The following is a 21850-nucleotide window of genomic DNA, read 5'->3' as shown; positions in this document are numbered from 1 at the left end:
TATTTCACTGAAAAGCAACATAATGCTTCTGCAACGGAAAACTATAGACGGTGTAAAAGCTGGGCAAAGCCACAACAGTGAAGTCCCATTGCAACGGTTTGGTCTGAGCTTTAGATCTACGGTTTGGTAGATCAGACTGTAAAACTGAAGGACGCTGTACAGCCATTGGCCAAGAAATCATGATTGACAAGTCATTCACCAATGAGCATATGCTGTTTTATTCTCTTTTCTTGCTCTAATGATGACCATAGTTTACAAAATAAACTTTATCTTATCAGCAAGGCTTAAAACTGGTGTTAAGGTTCACAATTGAGGAGGGAGAGTACAAACCACCCTTGGTCCAGAAGGTCTTGGTCAAACAATGATTTTAATGAATACACACGTGCGGGAAGACACTCTGTACGCCGACAGCAAGTGATCTCCGACTTACTAAAGCACAAACAATTATTTTATAACATCAGGGTTTGTTTACTGACGCCCCTTCATGCGTCACAGGTACATTTTATACATAGATCAGATCAACACCACAATGACTTTTAACCCAGAAAATCATCTTCTATTTTCATGGCTGGTACTTTCCGTTCTTGTCTTAAAGTGAATTGTTCCTCTTTCTTGTCGAGACATAACTAATCTCTCCTCTAAATAAATCTAACTAATGTGTGTGTATGTGTTGACCTCACATGCTCTTTCTCAATTCACCTGTTGCACTTCTGACCTTTCACTAGACCAGAAGCTCACTGAGACTATGTGTATGTCTTCTACTAAATAAATGTTTTAACCAAGAACCTCTACTAAAACCTTAATATAAAATGATCTGATATATAAGTGTTTTGTAAGCATGTATTGCAATTCCTTCTATGGCTCCAAGTCACTTGCACAATAGATTGTCCGGACATCGCGCCGAACAAAGCTTCCAACCCCCAATTAATTGACCGAGCTCCAACTCTTTAATAAGCACAGATATGCATTGTGTATAAAATAGTCATAACTGCACCTGAAATACAAGGTCAACATAATAACTGTATGCATAACATCTTAAGGCCATCTTAAAGCTATCTGTTACATGGTTAAAGCAATGATCATACTGCAGATTATATTATGCTGGTCAAATACTTTTTGTTCATCCCCACACTGGCAAATGAACACATACAGTCATCAGCAGAGTGTTTAGGCCACAGAGCAAGGAGGCTGATGGCTGTTTTCTCAGAATTGCAAGTCTTTTTGCCACCAGAGGAAGTGCTCCCTGCTGGCCATTTAGAAGAATACATGTTTAAATACACGTATACATGTGTTAAGCAAGTCTGGCTTCACATTTGAGATCCAGAAGCAACAACCATCTTTCAGTCTTTCAGTCTATCATGATATATAAATGGATGATCTCCACTAACAGAGCTGTAAAAAAACAGCATCTGTTTTTCCTGCTCTGTTACTTGTACTATAGCACAGGCTTCTCATTTGGATTCATTCAGCAAACTCTCATTAAAGACAACTGGTATTCAACAAGTAGTCTGCTGTTAGCCAAACCTACTGTCGCTCTCATTTTTTGCCTCATTCTGCTGACATCTGATGCATCTGCTAATAACTATACTGTAGCACTCATCTAAGCAATGAAATAAGGAAAATACAAATGTACAGAAAATGCTTTTTGGTTTTGTGAATGGACAATGAAGTGGTGGCACATTTTTTTAATAACTGGGATTATTATTTAATATCAGCGATTAACTTCCTTGGTGCCACATCCAGCCTGCAGACCACAAAAACAAATAAAATAAACAGAAATAAAACTAGCTAATTTACAAGTGAAAACAGACTAATAAAGGGAAATTAAATTAACTGTGCCACTCAACATAATCAGAAGCTAACAGCAGTTTTAAAAATGGAACATGGTCTTGCTTGTTCTTTGGAGCACAGGTTAAAAGTGTAAATCAGTGAACACACCTTAAATATATAGTGACTATTATGTTTTTCTTTATTATCCATAGTATAACATTAAAAGCAATGATCAAAACTGTTACTTAAAATAGCAATAACTGGGGATCATTTCAGCATTGATTTTAAGCATTCAGTTTAAAGGAATGTTTCATCTTATAGGTGTACTATAAATTTACAACAAAATCTAAACGCCCAGTCAGAGAATGCAGGTATGGCAAACCATATTTAACATCGTGCTAGCAAAAATCATTAATCTTGTAAATACATTAGTTAAAATATTTTATTTGCTTTTGATCTTTCACTAACATTTCAGGTAAAAAAGATTGTTTAGATTGATTAAAGTTTCAAACAACATTCCTGCTTTTAAATTTTAAACGCGGTCTAAATTTAGATATGATCTAATTTGCTCTAACGAAGGGGACGTGGAAGTTACTTTAGTTTGTTGCCAGATCAAAGTTACATTAATTTGACTTCCTAAACATTCTCATGATAAATTTAATTTATTCTGTACTTTGACCATACTGAAAAATAAAAAGGACTATTTTAAACTGAAACGCTAAACATAAACTGCTCTTGACCAAGTTACATGTTACGTCTTGATGCAGGTTCAATCATGCATCCCCAAAAGTTGATTCTGTTCATCTGGACGTGGTGAGTTGTCATTATGCAAATGTACTGTTTATAAGATTGGGTGAAACCTGCAGTCATCTGAGACTGAAGAAAGATACACAAAATGCAATATTGTGCTAGCAGAATGTCACTAATCTTGTAAATTTATTGGTTAATATAGTCTATTTGTAATCTAATAGAGCACCTTTGGAATGTAGTAGAACAAGAGATTTGCATCATGGATGTGCAACAACTCCATCAGGGCCAAAATCTCTCAGGAATATTTCCAGCACTTTGTTGAATCTGGAGTTCCACAGGATTCCATGCTGGGACCAGTTCTATTTACATTATATTTGTTTCCTTTACACAGTATCATTTAAAGGTATAGCATACATTTTCATTGTTATGCAGATGATATAAAGCTTTATCTATCCATGAAACCAGATGACACACAATTAGTTAAACTGCAGAAATGTCTTAATGACATATAGGCCTGAATGACATGGATATTTCAGTGTCTAAATGTAGATAAAACTGAGGTTATTTTACTCACCCTAAAAATCTTAGAAACTTCCTTACTTAGATACTTACTCTGGATGGGATTACGTTGACCTCCACTAACACTGAGATGAATATTGGAGTTGTTTATGATCAGGATATGTCCTTCAGTGTGCATGTTATACAAATAGGTATGCTTGCTCTTTTCCATTTGCAGTGTCTCTAAAATAAAAACATCCTTCCTCAGAGTGATGCTTTAAAACTACTTTCCACATTTGTTACTTCTAAAATGGACTACAGAAATTCACTATTATCAGGTTGTTCTAAAGCTCCCTAAAAGACTGCAGTTGATCCAAAATGCTGCAGCAAGAGTAGTGACAGAGACTAGAAAGAGAAAGCATATTTCTTCCATGCTGGTTTCCCTTCACCGACTCTTTTCTAAAGTTAGTTGTTGCGAACTTTAGAATCTATTTAAAATCCTTCTTCTCACATAAAAGATCTTGAATAGTCAAGTCCCACCTTATATTAAGGACCTCATATTACCATATCACTCCAACAGAGCACTTCACTCTAGGGTATTTAAAAGTAGAGTGAAGGCAGAGCCTCGAGCTTTCAGGCCCATCTTCTGTGGAATCAGCTCCTACTTTGGGTTTGGCAGATATACAGCCTCTGGTTAAGCCTGAAAGTTTCTTTTTTGATAAAGCTTATAGTAATGGCTAGATAAGTTGTCTTTTGTCCTGTCTCCCTGCCCTCACCCCAAAACGGTTGTGGCAGATTGCTGCCCTTCTCTGAACCTGGCATGCCAGAGTTTTTTTCCTGTTAAAATGTAGTTTTTCTTTCCCACTGTTGCAGAGTGCTCGCTCATAGTAGGACATCTGCTTTGTTGGGGTTATCTCTGTTTTCTCTGTATTCTTACAATATTAAAGTGACTGTTGTTGCGATTTGGCGCTAAATAAATAAAATTGAATTAACGCTTATATTTTGTAAGGTTTAGAAATGTCTGGCTAGTTGATTACACATCTTTTTCTGTTGCTAAACAAACTTATGAACTCACTTATCGATACTTCTAAACTTTGAAAGACTCCTTTGAAAGACCCCTTCTAAGGAGAGGCTCATTCTCCCATTGGTGCTTCCTTACTGTGACCTACATTTAATCATTAAACGTGGGCTACATATAACCCCTTGTTGCCCCATTTTTGGGACAAAATAGATTTCCATCCAGGAGAAACTTTCTACTTGCTTGTTTTATGACTGGATTTTTTAAAGAGGTTTTTTTCATATGGGGTGAGGTGTGGTGTGAGCCAGTGGCGTCTGGACGTGTGGGGGGAAATGGGAAGACACCAGCGACTTCCTCGACGCCTCAGTAAGAGTGATTTTTACTCCAACGCTTGCCAGTTTGTGGCATTGGGTCGATATATCCAGCTTTACCCGGTTTTACCTCGGTTTTGTTGCTAGTGCCGTTTTTCTTGAAGTTTGCCGGTATCCGCTTTTTTTTTCTAACGTTGAAGGAGGAGGGCCAGGAGGAGAGGCAGGGCCAGTGGAGTGCTACGTGTCTTGAAAGTCCCTTTTAAACACCCCCCTCCGTTGCCTCTTTCGATTACTACAGCCCAAAGTTTCTTGCTTTATAAGTCGATCCAGCATCCGACGAACATCCAGGCCTGCGTGTGTGCAGCGGTCCGAGTCCGGCGTCCAGGAGTCCTTTGGCGGCATAACACTAGAGCGAAATGTCCGGAGTGAGGCTTCGCACAGTGAGTAGATGTGGAGATAACGAGTCGAATCAGACACCAGAAATTTAAGCTGTCATCAGATTAGCCCCACAAAAAGCGAAATGTACTGTGTCAGCCAGCAGCCCGACATGTGTGCGAACTTAGTGTCACGTTAATAGACTACCTGCTTTAAGCCCTCCTTAAAAACGGCGATCTTACTACGAAGGTCTGCTGGTCGTGCAGAAAAAAACCCTTCTTTTTTTCATTAGGAGTGATTATTTATTTAAATGCAATTTTCTGAAAAGCAGGCTTTTTTTTTTACTGTCCTGCCAGGTGTGGCTGTTTGTAGACTTGCCTCGACTCTGAATGGGACAGTTGTTGTAGTAACGTATCCATGTCAGTGTAGTTCATTCATAACATAGAGTGTCTTTTGAGAGAGGGGAGAAAGAGGCCCCTGTTAAAGTGCCAGAGTGATGCTGCACGGGAATGCCGCAGACGTATGTGGAGCCACATATGAGAGATACACCACTGAAGGGGTGCATCATTACTGACACTGTAACACTGATGCAACCACGAAGATGAATCATCAGCTTTCTTGATAAAAAGTCACTTTTCAAAGGAAGTTGCGAAATAGTCGCTCCTTTTGACATTTAGTAGCTAATTCAATTGGCTAAGCTTTCAGAATTGCCATGCTGAGCAACTCAGGAGCAATTAAGTAAGTAAGAAATACTCATGTGTCATTTTCTTTGAGGAATTCGCTGACATAGTTATCAGCATTTATCCCCTGTGATTTCCTGAGAAAGAGGATGGGAGTTGAACTGGAGCGAGGGGAGAAGAGTTACACAAGGGGCATTCTTTAAAAGGAATGCAACAACAAGAGAAAATGAAAAGGGGATTGAAATGAAAAGAGGGTAAAAACTATCAAGGTAGGATGGTATTATTACAAGAGGTATTACAACTTTTAATAGTGAATGATGGGACTTTGTTTTTCCAGCCAGTGCCATCATTGTATTCATGATGAGGTGGTGTTTTGGCAGCGCAAGGCTGCAGTGGAAGGTGGCTCCTATGTTTAAGAGAATAGCCCTGTTTGTCTAGGCCTCTCCCACAGCGTGTGGGTCTGTATATTTTTCACATGCGGTATGCCTTCCATGTCCTTTGATTGAAACACACCTTGATTTGTGCTGTGTCAGAGTGCAGGATTTTATTTTATTTTTTACAACCGAGGCTGTGTTAGCACCAAGAAAAAAGGGCTCTTTTCACAGAAGTTCATCCAATGGCAGCTGGAATCCTGTGCGGTCCTTCGAGCTGTTAAACTACTTTCATATTGGGTAGGCATTATAGGCGTAAGGGTGTAGGGAAGAAGGGCGACTGGGTGCAGAGGGTGAACGTGTGGGCACGAGCACTGCCACATCATCGCTTGGCTACAGGCAGCACACTGGACACATTGTCAATTATTCCTCCCTCTCCCTCCCTCCCTGCATCCCTCATGAGCTTCCCTACCCTCCCATTTATAAGTCTTTACAGCTCCATTCATTCACATCCACATAGTTACTTTATCCTTGTAGAACCAGATTCGTCTAGTCTGAAAAATTATATATGACGTGTTACTTTACATGACTTGGAAGTAAATTTAAAAGGATCCAGTGAAAAGCAAATGCTATTTGTTCTATGACATCGTGAACAGCAGGTGAGACTTGTCTGTGATGTCTATCCAGGTAAATATGTCATTTGGTGTGTGAACTGAATACGCTCAAACTGAATACCCTTTTGTCTGCTTCTGAGCCTATACATTAGGTCTATATCTTGTAATATATTAGCCTATATATTTATAATATATTTGGAGCCCCTGCTGCTTCTCTTTTAGAATCTCAACAAGGCGACCAATGTGGTGTACCAGGCCCACCACGTCAGCCGGAGCAAGAGAGGGCAGGTCGTGGGCACCAAGGGGGGCTTTAGGGGCTGCACCATCTGGCTCACTGGTAAATCTTTATAGTTTTTCCACCATATTTAGACTGGGATCAATTTGCTTATTTACCACCATGCTTTTACCTCTAGGTTTGTCTGGTGCTGGAAAGACTACTATCAGTTTTGCCCTGGAGGATTATCTCGTCTCCCATGGTATCCCCTGCTACTCACTGGATGGAGACAACATTCGCCACGGCCTGAACAAGAATCTCGGCTTTTCTGCTGAAGACCGCGAGGAGAACATCCGGCGTGTTGCAGAGGTGGCCAAACTGTTTGCCGATGCCGGCCTCGTTTGTGTCACCAGTTTCATCTCTCCTTTCGCCAAGGTGAGGAAAGCTTAAGAGTTACATGCTGCATGTGTTTATTTAAGACTGAAATCATTGCCTAACAAAGGTTGACGCTAGATTTTAAGTCGACCTCGAATCAAAAATGCATTGAAATCATGTATCCGTGCCGTTTCTCCCACAGGATCGCGACGAGGCAAGGAGCGTCCACGCAAGTTCCGGGCTGCCATTTTTTGAAGTGTTTGTCCACGCGCCTCTTGAAGTGTGTGAGAGCAGGGATGTGAAAGGACTTTACAAAAAGGCTCGCGCTGGAGAGATCAAAGGTCAGTGTGATGGTACTCACAGCAAGAAACATCTATGAGATATGAAAGTCATCCCAGACCCTATGAATATCTACAGGCTAGTTTACCACATGTTGTAATTCTGTCTCAGTCAAGTGATTAGGTAGTATTAATGCTGATAGGGTCTGACTGATATCTCTGGTTTATTGCCAGGTTTTACTGGGATTGATTCAGAGTACGAACGTCCAGAGCGTCCAGAGCTTGTTCTGAAAACCGGAGAACTCTCTGTAAATGAATGTCTCCATCAAGTGTTGGATCTGCTTAAGGAACAGGTAGGGTTCCAGAAGACTTGCTCCAGACCTTTTAAAGCAGAATAAACCACACAGCACAGTGTACACAGACTCTACCCACAGTGTTAATTTACACTTGGCAATTTCTCAGCAGGATGATGAAGAGGACACTATGTAAATTATGTAAAAGTTTGAATACTTGATCAGTTATTTTTTAATTTAAACATGAAGCTGTTGTACTAAAATAAGTTCAATATACTAAGGGAGGCCTATTAAGGGAGGCCACACCCCCTTAAAACAAACTATAAGTCGTGATAATTAACATCAATCTTTCAGTGTTCTCTGCCCATCAATGAAATCTTTCACATGAGAAGGAAGTGGTTGGTAACAACTAGCCAGAGGCAATGAACTACCTGGTACTTCAGTGGTTTTATATTACAGCAGCAAACAATAGTGATTCAGCAAGTACAGTATTAAAAACGAAAAAATTAAGTACAGGATATGGACTCCCTTTTTTTTTAAACCCCCCCCCCCCATTCCAAAAAAAACCCCCTGGCCTTTTTGCTGCAAATAACATAGAGAAACACAAAGGACATCATTTTAATTTTCATGATTGTGAAAATGAGACGCACGCTAATCTCGGAGTAATGCACAAAAGAGTTTAGTTTACTCAAAGGCATGTGAATGAGCAATATGTTTGCACTTCATGTATGTACAAATGTAGATCTATATTACAAAGGCAAAACTGGAAAAACAGGTAAAGAGTGTAGCTCTATGTAGAAAAGACACTAACCGACCTTTACACACACACACACACACACACACACACACACAGTCAAGATTCTGTTGGGTATTTAAAAGGCCATTGGTTCTGTTGCCAAGCGTCTTATCTTTACTAAAGGAAAGGTTGCTGATAGAGTAAATGTGTAAACATGTGTATTTTTACAGCCCCGGTCGTTGAGGTAACAGGTGACTGATTTTTTTGTTTTTAAATATCCCCGCTGTGTCAACATGAATACGCAGAAGCAGTGTGCACACATTAATCCTGCTGTGTAGAATTACATCAAACAAAATCAGGCAAGGCATTCACAGATGTTTGATTTTATTGAAAGGAGCTTCCGTAAACTCAAACGGTGCAGAAAATAAATTATTTAGCCAATACTATACTTATGAATTTGCTATTTATTTAGTGTGCCGTGTCTGATTCAGAATGTAAACCTGTAATTAGACGCACTGTGTGCACCACTCAGCTAGTGCCCAAAGGCGAACTTCTTTGGCAAATGCAAATCATGCAAAAAAGCACCATTTTGCACCAAAAGGAACAAAAAATATGCAGCATACACCCAGCAGTATAGTTTAATCTAAAAAGAAATGTTATTTTACAGCCTTCCGATGCACTAACCGTGCTGTTTAAACTCTTAAAAAAAAAGTCATTGAGTCCCTACATGAGCAGCGTTATTAAACTGTGAACATTCACTTTCTTCTCGTATGTAGAAAATTGTACCAAATGAGATCCTGGAGGAGGTGACTGAACTGTTTATCCCAGAGGACAGGGTGAACCATGTTCTGGCTGAAGCAAACACGCTGCCCACCATCAGCATTACAAAAGTAAGTACACATTCTACTGTCACATAGCAAATGAGAACTCAGAGTCAGTACAAAACATTCCAGACAGTTAGTTATGGGTACGTTCCTTGCAGTGTGGACACTGTGTGTCAGGGTTCCTGGGTCGGTGACCCAGTATTTTCAGTTCACGTTCACTGTTTATCTTCTGCCTGTTCCACTTCCTGTTTTATTGTGTTAGCCTTGGTCCATGTACATTATGTTCCGTCCTCTTCCCGTTTATCATTAGTTCATTATGTTCAGCTGTGTACTCACCAGGTTCTAATCTCTCATCACTCAGCCTGTGTATTTATGTCCCTCAGTTCAACCAGTCCAATGTCGTGTCATTGATGTTATTGTGATGTTGTCTCTCCGTCTGTATGTTCCGTTAGTCAGTCAGTGCTTCAGTCAGTCGTCCAGCCAGCCATTTTCTCCCTTTGTTCTGTTCATCCACTCCTTATAATAAATCGTCACCTACCTGCGAGTCCTGCGTTTGGGTTCCTTCTTCCTCGCCTCCACCCAACCGCTGACACTGTGTACTAAGAAAATATTTCCTTTTCCCTGATTAATCAATAGGGAAATGCTCACGTAACTGTCAGTCAGTGTTCTGCAGATGCTAACAGATATGCAGCTTCTTGGCAAACATTGTTTCAAACGTTGTGAAAATAAAGGTAAATAAATCAGTAATGCTCATTTTAAAAAGGGAAAGTATTTTAAAGTGAATTTATTCTCTGTGTAGCCAAGTTGTTATTTTACTCTTTGTGTCTATAGTTGAAATGGTTTTTGTAAATCTGCAGCTCATATTGTCTGTCTCTATTTTATCGTATTCCACTGGGGTCAATCCTTCCACTGTTAAATTATTCACTTATTTAGAGCAGGCCTACAGATTAACTTGTGAATACCACTGAAATGTGTTTAATTTGCAATACAGCAAATGAAATATATGGCTTTCCTGAACTGGAATCGCAGTTTACAAGTATTTTGTGTTATTTTCTTTTCATCCTGCTGACGATGCTGTTTTATTCATCTACAGCTGGATCTGCAGTGGGTGCAGGTTTTGGCCGAGGGCTGGGCCAGTCCACTAAAGGGATTCATGAGAGAGAGAGAGTTCCTCCAGACTATGCACTTTGGCAATCTCCTAGATGGTAAGAAAAGTCCTTAAACTTTCAACATCTACAACATCTAGACACCCCCTCCCTGCTCCTAAAAGTGACATTAGGCAGCTGAATTGTGATTAATTCAGTTAGTGTGGGGATGTCAGACTAATTTTACATACACTTTGATCTTATGTGGGCCAGACCAGTGAATCTCCCCTTTCTGCCAGTGCAAAGAAATGTAACTACACATTTAATCAATGAGATATTCTAACATAAGAAAAAGAAGTGCAATGTCAGCAGTAAAAAGTAAATGAAAGAAATCTCTTAGCATGATTCTTTTGGCTTAAATGGTAAGAAGTAAACGTGCAAACTTACAGAAATCTGTTATTGAATTATGAATTGCGTTCGGGGAGGTCTTTATTTATAGGAAAAGCTGTAAAACTTGTGTAAATACAGTTGAAAGTCCAAAATTTATGTCCAGCCATACATTGGGCCAGATCGGAGTCCACACCATCTCCAAGTTCAAGCAAACGGTTCACAGCGACATCTAGCAACATTTACACATCACTTTCAGCCTCATACAAGCCTAACAGTGGATGCAAAGCACAAGCTGCAATCTACTGCAATCAATGAATGTGAACAGAATTATTGGGCCATGCCTCTTAATCTTGAAATTCAGGTATTTTCACTGTCATTGCCAAGAGGTGTATAAAATCAAATGTCTAATAAACATTTGTGAAAGAATGGGTTGTTCCAGAGAGCTGACTGCATTCAAACGTCACGCTGTAATAAGATCCGATTGTTGCGGCAAGTCGCTTCATGAAATTTGTTCCCTCCTAGATATTCCATTCCAAAGTGAAAGCGCTTAGGGACAACAGCAGCTCAAGACCGTTAAAGTTACGGAGCAGGGTTGGCGAGGTTGGCTGATGTGAATGGCGTGTAAAAGTTACAGAAGCTCTGCTGACTCAATCGTCACATATACATAACATAGCATTTGATCTCAGCTGTTTCACTTCTAACTCACAGTAATATTAAAATATTTGACTCGCTTTCATTTTCTCCATTCACAATTCGGCAGTGAGATCTCTCTCTCACTCTGTGAGTATATGTGCAAGGGGTGTAAGGGAGCTCGCACACACAACAACAGGAGAGAAAAGTGAGTCAAAAGTGTGGCCACACTTAACTAGAGTTGATGTTGATAATCTTTGTTGTTACAAGTCGCCTACACTTGTGGCAACAAACTTTACACATAATGTAAGTCCGAAATTAAGCAATATCTCTATTCCTCTCTTCTCTTTCTGTGTGTAAATAACACAGACAAATTATTGTCTGGTTCAATTTAAAATGAGGCAAGAATGAAGGGAAAGCATGAATGAACCTCTAATTTTTAAAATGAGCACATGCTATTCCACTTGACATACAAAATTGCTCTAAAGCAGATAATGTGCATGTCCTTAAAGCACAGAAGTAACTGTAAAATATATTATTATTATTTAATGACAGACCAATTAATTCTTTGATTATTTCTTCATTGCCCAATAATAGTAATTATATTTAATTAGACATTACAGCTCCTTTCTGAGATCACACTCCTTCTCTTTGAAGTGTTTGTCATTAGTGTGCTGTGTTATGGAACGGCTGTGTGCAGGCAGGACAAGGACCCAAAGTGCAGACTCCAGAGACAGACGTGAACTCAAAAGGGCAACAAAACTAGGACTAGAAAATACACTTACACAGACAGAACACACAGCTCAATAAGGGTAGATCGCGACACGGACACAGAGAAACACAGAGGGAGCAATCAGGGAATGGGCAACAGGAGAGAAACACAGCTGTGGCAAATCGAGCCTAACGAAACTGGGGAAGCAAAACCAGATACATTAACATAAGACAAGGACCTTCAAAATAAAACAGGAAACATAACACAGACTGAACTTACAGACACAGACTCACAGGCAGGCACTACAACAGGGGGAACAGAGACGTGGGACCAGGGCAGACACCGACTGGACACGGGGATATAGCAGACAGGGGAGACAGCAACTAAGGATTACACAGAGACATAAATCATAAGAAAGAACTCTAACAAAGAAACCAAAGACTAGAAAAGATAAATAATATAATAAACTCAAACCTCTGGGTCAACGACCCAGGCATCCTAACATGCTGCACCTGTTTTCATATATGTTTTCATATTTTCATGTATTTCAAAAGGAAAACACTCGTAGAATTATAATTGCTTGGCTTTGTATGTTTAAGATCACTTCATCTTCTCTCTCAGGTGGGGCCATCAACATGTCTATTCCCATTGTCCTGCCTGTTAGCTCTGAGACCAAAGAGAAGCTGGAGGGCTGTGCAGCGGTAGCTCTGGAGTACCAAGGTTCACGTGTGGCTGTTCTCAGGAACCCCGAGTTCTACGCGCACCGCAAGGAGGAACGCAGTGCCCGCCAGTGGGGCACTACTTGTCCACAACACCCGTACATTAAGGTTATAATGCAGCTATTAACCTGTGCGCAGTTAAAAATTTGGAGACTGGAAGGTGTTCTCATGCCAGCATCACACATTTTAATGATGAAAAACTGTTCTCTGCTTTTATCCTTGGCAGATGGTTATGGAAGGAGGTGACTGGCTGGTAGGTGGGGATCTGGAGGTGCTGGAGCGAATCAGATGGAACGATGGACTTGACCAGTACCGCTTTACTCCAAAGGAGCTCAGGCAGAAGTTCAAAGATATGAAAGCAGGTGAGAAAATCTAAAGTACAACACTACAGTGACGATCAGGAGATACAGAAGTGGCCTTTTTGTTTGGTTTGTTGTCAGTAACTTCCAGTATGACATATATATTTCTCTATAATAAAGCAGTTATGGTAACCGGTGAAAACATGAAAAAAATTAAAGCAGTGTATTTAGCAATACACCCTTTGTCTTTCAGAAAACTTGACTAAGGACCAGATGGAAAAAATTAAATGGTAACTTTAAAGCTGCATGGTGATTTTTGTGACACGTCCTGTGATCAATGGGCACATATAGTATAGTTAGGTCTGTAAGTATTTGGACAATGGCCGTTTTTGTAAATTTGCCTCTGTACACCACCTCAGTGGATTTTACTTCACACAATCAGAATTTGATTGAACTGCAGACTTTAGTTCAAGGTAACAAAAGTATTCAATTATTAACTGTTTAGCAATTACAGGCATATTTGTATATGCACTCCCACATTTTCCAAGGCTAATCAGGAGTTTCATGGGCAGGCCTGTACTCTCATTATTCCCTGGCACATTAAACAAGTAAAACATCTGGAGGTATTCCAAGTGTTCAGTGGAATTTTCAGTATGGGGTCCAAAGAGATGTTGGTGCAAGTGAAAAAGCCCATTATTAGACTGAAACCCAAAATAAACCTATCTGAGAGATAGCAAACACTTTAGGATCAACAATCTGCTCAGAAACACCAAAAGGTCTGAGCGACTGCAGAGCAACCGCAGAGAAGATAACTGTAGTTGATGACTCCAGAATACAAAATTATATCCAATAAAAGTTGTTTTCCTTAATTTTTACAACACTGGTTACACTTTGGAACTGGAAGGACAGATTAGATTTTCCTAAAAGCAACATGTCAAAGAGCCTACATGGTTGTGGAAAACTAAAAACAAGATTAATTTGTACCCAAATGACAGAAGTGATCTGAAACATACTATATTACCTGTTAAACAAGACAGAAGGATATTCACATGTCATTATGGCATGACCATGTATGGTTACAGGTTGCACCAGTTTTTACTGATGGTTTAACTGCCCAATTACTTTTGCGCCTCTGAAAATTTGGGCAGGGTTGCAAAAATAGTAGTTATTCCTTAACAGTTAATGCAAAACTTTTGTTAAACCCCTTGAATCAAAATGCTGAAAGTCTGCACGCCAATCACATCTTGATTATTAGATCTGAAATCCGTGTGGTGGCAAAACTAAGAAGTGTCTTTGTCCAAAAGCTAATGGAGCTAACTGTATTCCTGAATGCAATGAACAATTAAATGACATCATCTGTTTTTACTTTCACCCGCTAACTTTGATGTGACTGCTTTGTGCAGATATTGTTTTACCTATTCATCTTATCCACAATGCACTGTTTATTTTGGCACTTTGTGTTTTTACTATGCTGAGGTTTGTTACCGGTGTGAGAGCATGGTGTTATCTGCACTAGGTGGACAATAACCTGTACTTTCTTATTGTTAACAAGCCCAAAGCAAAAAGAAACCAACAGTCTGTCTCAGTAGTTCCCATAGCATGCCAAGCCCAAACCTGTTTGTTCCCACCTAAGAACATTATAAAACACGTGATTTCTTAAAATAGCTTTGGACTGTTGTCATAGAAAACATCAACATCAAACAGAGGGAAATTATGCATTTTGGGGGCTGTGTTTAGTATGCTAAAGAGTAATTAATGTACATGGGACTGACTTAAAATAAACACAATGCTATTTCTTTTATGCTTGTAATGTCACCCAGTGCAAAAGTTTAAAAAAATGCTGAATATGTGGTCAAAGTGGGAAGGATTAAGTCTTCTTCAATAGCAAAGCCCTATAGGACTAGTTATGAAACATCAGATTAACATAACTAACAAGTAATGCAGATCTTGTAAGTGTGTGAAAGTATAGCTAAATTTTATGTTAAACCCACTGTTAAACTACGTTTTTTATATATTTGTATAGATAGATATAGAAGGAGGAGAAAATGTGAGTGGACAGTATTGTTGGTTTTTAGGTATAATGGGATTTGTTGACAGTAAGAAAAATATAAAATTCTATGCATCTGTCTGTCGTCACACACCACCAACATTTTTGTTGCTTTTGTTCTGATAAAAGTGAATTTAAACACTATGATCAGGGTGTATTTGAGTTCTGTTAAAGGCATGGTTCGCATGTTGGCTGTGACAAATATTTTGGAAGGCATGATCATGAAGCACGTGTGTCTATTGTATGTTAATTTTATTATATGCTCCTCTGTCTTTAGATGCGGTGTTTGCATTCCAGCTGCGTAACCCGATCCACAATGGTCACGCCCTGCTCATGCAGGACACCAAGCGGCGATTGCTGGAGCGAGGATACAAAAATCCAGTCCTCTTACTTCACCCGCTCGGTGGTTGGACCAAAGACGACGATGTGCCTCTGCAGTGGAGGATGAGGCAACATGATGCTGTCCTGGAGGAGGGCGTGTTGGACCCAGCTAGCACCATTGTTGCCATCTTCCCTTCCCCTATGATGTATGCTGGACCTACAGAGGTGAGCAGCAGTGGTGGCTTATGGCTCACTCAAAGGTTTTAAAAAATACGGGTGCATGTGATATCAGCTTCAATGTCTTTCAGGTTCAGTGGCACTGCAGAGCCAGAATGATCGCCGGAGCAAACTTTTACATTGTCGGCCGGGATCCTGCAGGTATGCCTCACCCAGAGACTAAAAAGGACTTGTATGAGCCCACCCATGGTGGAAAAGTGCTGTCCATGGCCCCAGGTCTCACCTCTGTAGAGATCATTCCCTTCAGGGTAGCTGCCTACAACAAAACTAAGAAGGCTATGGACTTCTATGACAAAGACCGGTGAGTGATGAAAGATCTGCAGGTTTTTCTTGTAAGTTGCAGTCAATATTGAACCTCAAGGGGTCGCATACTTCTAGAAATGCAAAATTAACTGCTAAAGCCCCATTCACACCAGCCTAAAGACCGGTCAGTGACTCCCCTACTAACCACCTGAAGTAATCTGAAGTTAGCAAACACTACTAAAACAAAATACAAAACCTGATGCTTGATTGTATATAAGCATCTCAAAAATTTGCTGAAAAATATCATTCTACCCCTCCTTCATATCTAATGGATGATTGCAATATTCAGCTTCCTTTCACAAGCTAATGGCCCGTATATGAAATGACAGACAATTATAAATATACGCATACATTCACCTAGAGCTATAACAAGGCTATTATAGTTAACTAAAACTAAAGTAAAAACTAAAACTAGATGGTTAAAAACCATTTTAATTAACTAAAATAGAAACTAGACTTGGAAAAAAAATACAAGGGACATCTTGTAGACAACCACTTTCTAATAGTTGTGTTTTCATTGTAATACCTGTTCTAATTTTTTCTAAATCTCACCTCTGACACATGTCGTCCATACAGCAATAATTAATAACAACTAAGACTGAAACCAATAAACTTAAACTAAAACTAAACATTATTAAGTAAATATTAAATACTTAATATTAAAAACTCACTCTGGAACTTAAACTAAACTGAATTAAAAGCAAAAAGTCAAAATAAAATTAAAATTAAAACTAATTATATGATAACTCTATTTATAGAATCACTCACACACAATCACTGACCTTAAGCGCATTCAGGTTTAATAAACAATTCTATTTAGAATATAATATTTATATATATACTCAGAGACATATACACACACACACATATATATATATATATATATATATATATATATATATATATATATATATCATTTACCATGTGGTATTTGATAAAGTCCTTTGTCATCCATGTGCTTGTTGAGACTGTCTCTTTCTATTCCAGAGTTTGGCTCCACACATGGAAACATAAAATAAAACTGTAAAAAAGTGCGGCACAAACATGAAACACTTTCTTCATTCAGTGAACTGGTTCTTATATAGCACTTCTCTACTCTACCTGAGCAGTGAGAGCGCTCGTTATTCATACAAGAATGTTTTTCCATGCTTAAGTGTTTTCTATGTAACATTCACACTCCAATCAATGCATCTGAGAGCAACGTGAGGGTCAGTATCTCACCTAAGGATACTTGGCATGTAGACTGTAGTCAGGGATCGGACTGATTCCGATTAGTGATGACCTGCTCTAACTCCTGAGCTACAGTTTTTGGTGCAGCTCTCCGCTCACCAGCTGTTGAAGGAATGCACATTTTTAAGGACAAAGGGTAGTAGCTCATTAGTACTTATTTGGGTGTTCTTTACTGAACAGTAAAACATTGCATTGCCTTCGACACACTTTTAGGGCAAAAACTTCATTGCCAAACTAAAAATTTCACAAAAATTAGACTGTAAATTATTAGGCTTGTGCGTTTATATGTGTTTGTGTCGTAGTTGGTATTTGAGTCGAGATCTAATCACGGCGCTATTATAGAATTTACAAATTTTGATTTCTAATAACCTGTCCTTGCCACTGTATACTCCCTTTCCCCCATTCTTCTACAATTTCTCAGACACGATGAGTTTCAGTTCATTTCTGGCACCATGATGAGGAGCTTGGCTCGGAGCGGAGAGTACCCTCCAGATGGTTTTATGGCCCCCAAAGCCTGGAGGGTGTTGGTCGAGTACTACACCTCTCTTCAGAAGAAAAACTAATCAACAAGCTCATGAGCAACTATCCAGTTTATTCTTTAGGATTATTTAAGGTGGGATGGATTTTTATTGGTGCAAACTGCAGCGGTGGGAGTTTTATCTTCACCAAATCAAAATATGAATCTCATTCCTGTAAAACAATGGGGAGATTTTGTGATTATATGCATATTACCTTAAGCTATGTGTTTTAATAAATTAAATCTAACTTGAATTTTTTGTATGACTGTACACATAGGAGCACATTCCAAGACAAGGAAATCTTTATATATATGCATACATGAGACACTGAAGGGCGCACGACAAAAAACATGCATATTGAAGTTTTTATTACCTTTTTAACATGACAACTGTATCACTGTATTTGTATCACCTGAATGAAAGCCGTAGTCTTATCATTGCACACAGTGCCTACATGTTATAGATGTCATTGTGTTAATCCCTCATGTTAATCTTTTTATATTATTATGAAGTACTACAGGAATTTATATATATAAAATGTGTCTTTGTGGTCAATTTCAGTCCTATAAAACTGATTTTTTTTGTTGTTGTTGTTGTTTTTTGTCTTTAAGATTTCTGTGACTTCATAAATTGTGCATATGCATTCATATTATAGGATCTTTGGTCGTAGGAAAATAAATGTAAAATGAAATAATAAAAACACTTATTTGTTATATGACTATTTAGCGACTACATTGCACAGAGATGATATGTACTTTGAACAAGATGATTTAAATGTTTTCTGCAGTACCTCTGGCCCGACTGTGACTGTGTGGCCCTGGTTGTGCAACAATACTTACCTCTTCTGTCTGTACAGAGTGCATGTTTATCAGTGCTGTATAAGGTTAAAGGTCTGCCGGATAACTCCATTTAACGGATTGGGGGTGGGGTGAGGGGGTATAAAAAAGTCCGGTACCAGGTGCGGCCGGAGCTGCGAAGCCAAAAGTGCAATGCCGCCATCTGCTGGCAGAAATGTGGAGAGGCGAGAAAAAAACGTAAATGTGTGTAAAAGGGCACAATCGAGTTTTGGTTTCCGACTTAACAGCTAAACTCAGTGACAGCATATTGTATTTACTTACTGAGATGGACACAAAGACAGTCAATTATACCTGCATGTTATCCTAAAACTTCCAGCTGTTCTTTTTATAGGAATAAACCGGACTAACAACAGTCACACTGTCACTTTGTGCATTAAGAGAGCTCAGGTTTTGGCTCTGGATTGACTCTGCTAACTAGATCTTCTATAACAGATTAAGGAGAACATGAGACGCTTTCAAATTACACTTAAGAGATGGTTGAGCGAAGTTGGAGGACTGATTCATTTCGCTTCTCATTAAGCTGTGAGGGCTTACAGCGCTACAAGATAAGTGCTCTTCAGTGGGGAGAACTAGTCTTCGCTGTAAGAAGGAGATTCCTAATTAGCCTTACATGGGATCAGATCATTTAATCTGCGATGTTCCAGGTAAACCCATTTAAATCTGCTGAACTGTACCCTCACTACTTTATAAAATCTCCCAACTACTCTAGCATGTCATGTCACTGAGAAATGACCACATGTAAATCTCCGGTGTCCTACAGACCTGCATATTCCTAAATACAGGCTGCAGTAACACTCCAAATCGGATGCACTACTCTAAGAGCAGAAGTCACATTCCCACTCAGATGTTCCGCATTGCAAGGCTGCTAATTTAAAATGACTATCAGCTGCACAGCTGTCAGGTTACATGGACTAAGCCCAGCCTCCTTGTTTCCAGATGCTGACTGATGTTGACACACAGTCTTACATTAAGTGATCATTTTATGGGTGTTGCATTCTGTGACCAAAGAATCCATTTAACTGTCTCTAGCTTTCATGAAATTTAAAACACAGTGAGGTAAGGTGCCTTCTGTTGGTATGAATGAAATACATCGCATATTGAGCTGCTGTTTTTGTTGTTCATTAGTCGTCTGACTGTATTTTCACACACACACACACACACACACACACACACACACACAAGCGCGGAATGTCCCAGATGACAACTTGATTTTGTTTGTTTGTTCAAAGCCATTATTGAGAACAGGGACGTGCAGAGAGGTTTAAAGGGGCGGGTGCTCAAAGTTAAAAAGGGGCACATTGAACCATGCTGAATAACAACAACACACATTCATCAAGAATCTAATATGGGAAGGGCAGGGCTGTGTTGATCTGAGACTGTAGACATTAAAAAGTCCACAGGAGAGATGGTAGCTGATTAAACAAGTGTCATGAGATAATAACAAAATGCAAAGATTGGTGACAGCGCTTGGAACCATAAGGCAACGAAAAACTGTGACATAAACTCGGCTCTGCCTGTGAATCACTCTTTGCTTCTCTTCTTCCTTCCTTCCCATCATTTCATATATCACTCTCCACTTGCTGTCCATCTGAGAACAAGGCACAACTTGCTATTGCAATAAACTATAATCTAATTATCCACACCTAACAACTCCAGCACTTAATCTAAAATAAAATGATGACAGAAAAATGTTATAGCACTGCCTTTAGTAGCCTCATACAGCTCCTACTGTTTCCTCCTCATGTCCTTACAGGCCATGTCTGCACAATGTTATATCATGAGTAATATTTTTTTAAATCCAGCTAAATAAAACACACACATGCACACACAGTGACATTTTAGACCTTCTTCAGAATACTGTATATACTATGGGCATCCTTACATTATTATTTATTACTAGAGCTACAATAATAAAGCAATGAGGAGGGGGAAGTAATAAATATGAAATAATGTATTTATGATGATTCCATTTGTTTCACTATCCACTCTGTGCAGGGGCAAAGCTTATTACATTTTTAAACTGTAGAGATACAATCATTTTACTGCTGTAAAATCCAACTTTTGTCTTATTTAAAATATAAATCTAATATAATCTGCTTCTTAATGTATGTTCTTTAAAATACAGCGTGTGTTTTTTAATATATTATAATTATAATAATTATTATGTGGACATGCATATTAGATCGTTTTTTAGTGAAATATAATCCCTCCAGAAAGGCAGGAAATGCCCAGAAACTTACTTTAAAACTAAATATGTTCCCTAAAACGGTGACAGAGCTACAGACCCATGACAGCCTTACACAGGTAGCCAGCATCTATGACCAGCACTACTTGTGCAGTTAATAAAAGGACAGGTAATGTTTGTCGCGCTGTTGCACACACAGCACGCTCGTTTGTTTCAGTTAGTCAGTTGCAACAAGACAGCTTACCAACGTGTACGTAATAAGCTAATACTCCTGTGTGCTACACACTACAGTGTACGCTGTACACCTACTTACTGGTTTTGTCGCATCAGTCTGTGTCTCTGAGTTAACTTGTGTTTCTCCTACAGCTCCGGACCGCAAAAAATGCGCGTGCTCTTTGTGAGCTCGTTCCCGGCTCGTAACCAGCGCGTTCTGCCGTCGAGGGCGATCATTGGTTAAATGTGATCATGTGACTGATGCAAGCCAGATCCTTTTATTTAGCAAAACTATGATTAATAGTTAAATATTATTGTTGAGGGGCACAGACAGGACTCCGCACGCACACACACATAAAATAAATAAATAAATAAATAAATAAATAAAATTTAAAAGTTGCCTCAACAAAAGGGCACTTTGGGCACTCATCAGGAAAGGGGCGGGTGCTCAAGCCCCTCTAGCCCCCCCCCCCCCTCTGCACGTCCCTGATTGAGAATAACAACCCAGTAAATAGGCCTGTATGTGACATTTTAGCAAGCGGAACCAGCAGAAAATCCTGGCTGGATTTCCCTCCTTACTATGGATTATTGATCGATCGTTTCATCTCTAACTCTAAATACAATAAATAACTACTGTACACGATATTGTGAAGGATGCACCCTAAATTTAACTGTGAATTTAACTTCACAGTTTGCGCACACCTGTGTTTATTATGTCCGCAATTATATCATGCAGATTTAATCCTGTTCATTTATTTATTTATTTATTTATTTATGGTGGTGTTCGTCATTGCAGACAAAGTGCATGATCATGCAATTAACCTGGGTATAAATTACTTGCTTTGAGAAGACTGAAAAAACAAAGGAACCGATGGAGATATTGTCAACACATAAGCATTTCCTCTGTAAAAGCAAATGCAGTGCAAACTCGTGGTCGACAGTTTGCACTGATATACTTGCCATACCCGAAATGACAGTTTAAACCGCGAAAAGTGAC

General features: G+C 39.2%; 1 protein-coding gene across 1 annotated transcript; it reads left to right on the top strand.

The window, feature by feature from the left end:
• Nucleotides 1–4269: 4269 nt before the first annotated feature.
• LOC146619876 (bifunctional 3'-phosphoadenosine 5'-phosphosulfate synthase 2-like) lies at nucleotides 4270–18169 on the top strand. The gene is made up of 12 exons (XM_085369786.1): nucleotides 4270–4787; nucleotides 6610–6724; nucleotides 6801–7036; nucleotides 7179–7317; nucleotides 7489–7607; nucleotides 9060–9173; nucleotides 10201–10312; nucleotides 12546–12751; nucleotides 12870–13005; nucleotides 15267–15535; nucleotides 15619–15848; nucleotides 17502–18169. Exons 1-12 carry the CDS (start codon nucleotides 4764–4766, stop codon nucleotides 17641–17643), a joined length of 1842 nt encoding a protein of 613 aa, XP_085225912.1. The 5' UTR covers nucleotides 4270–4763; the 3' UTR covers nucleotides 17644–18169.
• Nucleotides 18170–21850: the final 3681 nt, after the last annotated feature.

Source organism: Diplotaxodon limnothrissa, linkage group LG13 (assembly GCF_057381915.1).
Source record: "Diplotaxodon limnothrissa isolate DT_005_m linkage group LG13, D_limnothrissa_male_GT1.1, whole genome shotgun sequence".
NCBI classification, from domain to species: Eukaryota; Metazoa; Chordata; class Actinopteri; order Cichliformes; family Cichlidae; genus Diplotaxodon; species Diplotaxodon limnothrissa.
The sequence above is the reverse complement of the archived record's forward strand: the minus strand, read 5'-3'. Positions and strand labels throughout refer to the sequence as shown.

Excerpts from the sequence above, each read along its gene's own strand:
- LOC146619876 (XM_085369786.1), top strand. The coding sequence starts at position 4,764 with ATGTCCGGAGTGAGGCTTCGCACA. Across the intron at positions 7,037-7,178 it reads TCATCTCTCCTTTCGCCAAG|GATCGCGACGAGGCAAGGAG; the intron begins GTGAGGAAAGCT and ends TTTCTCCCACAG. Across the intron at positions 7,608-9,059 it reads TGGATCTGCTTAAGGAACAG|AAAATTGTACCAAATGAGAT; the intron begins GTAGGGTTCCAG and ends TCTCGTATGTAG.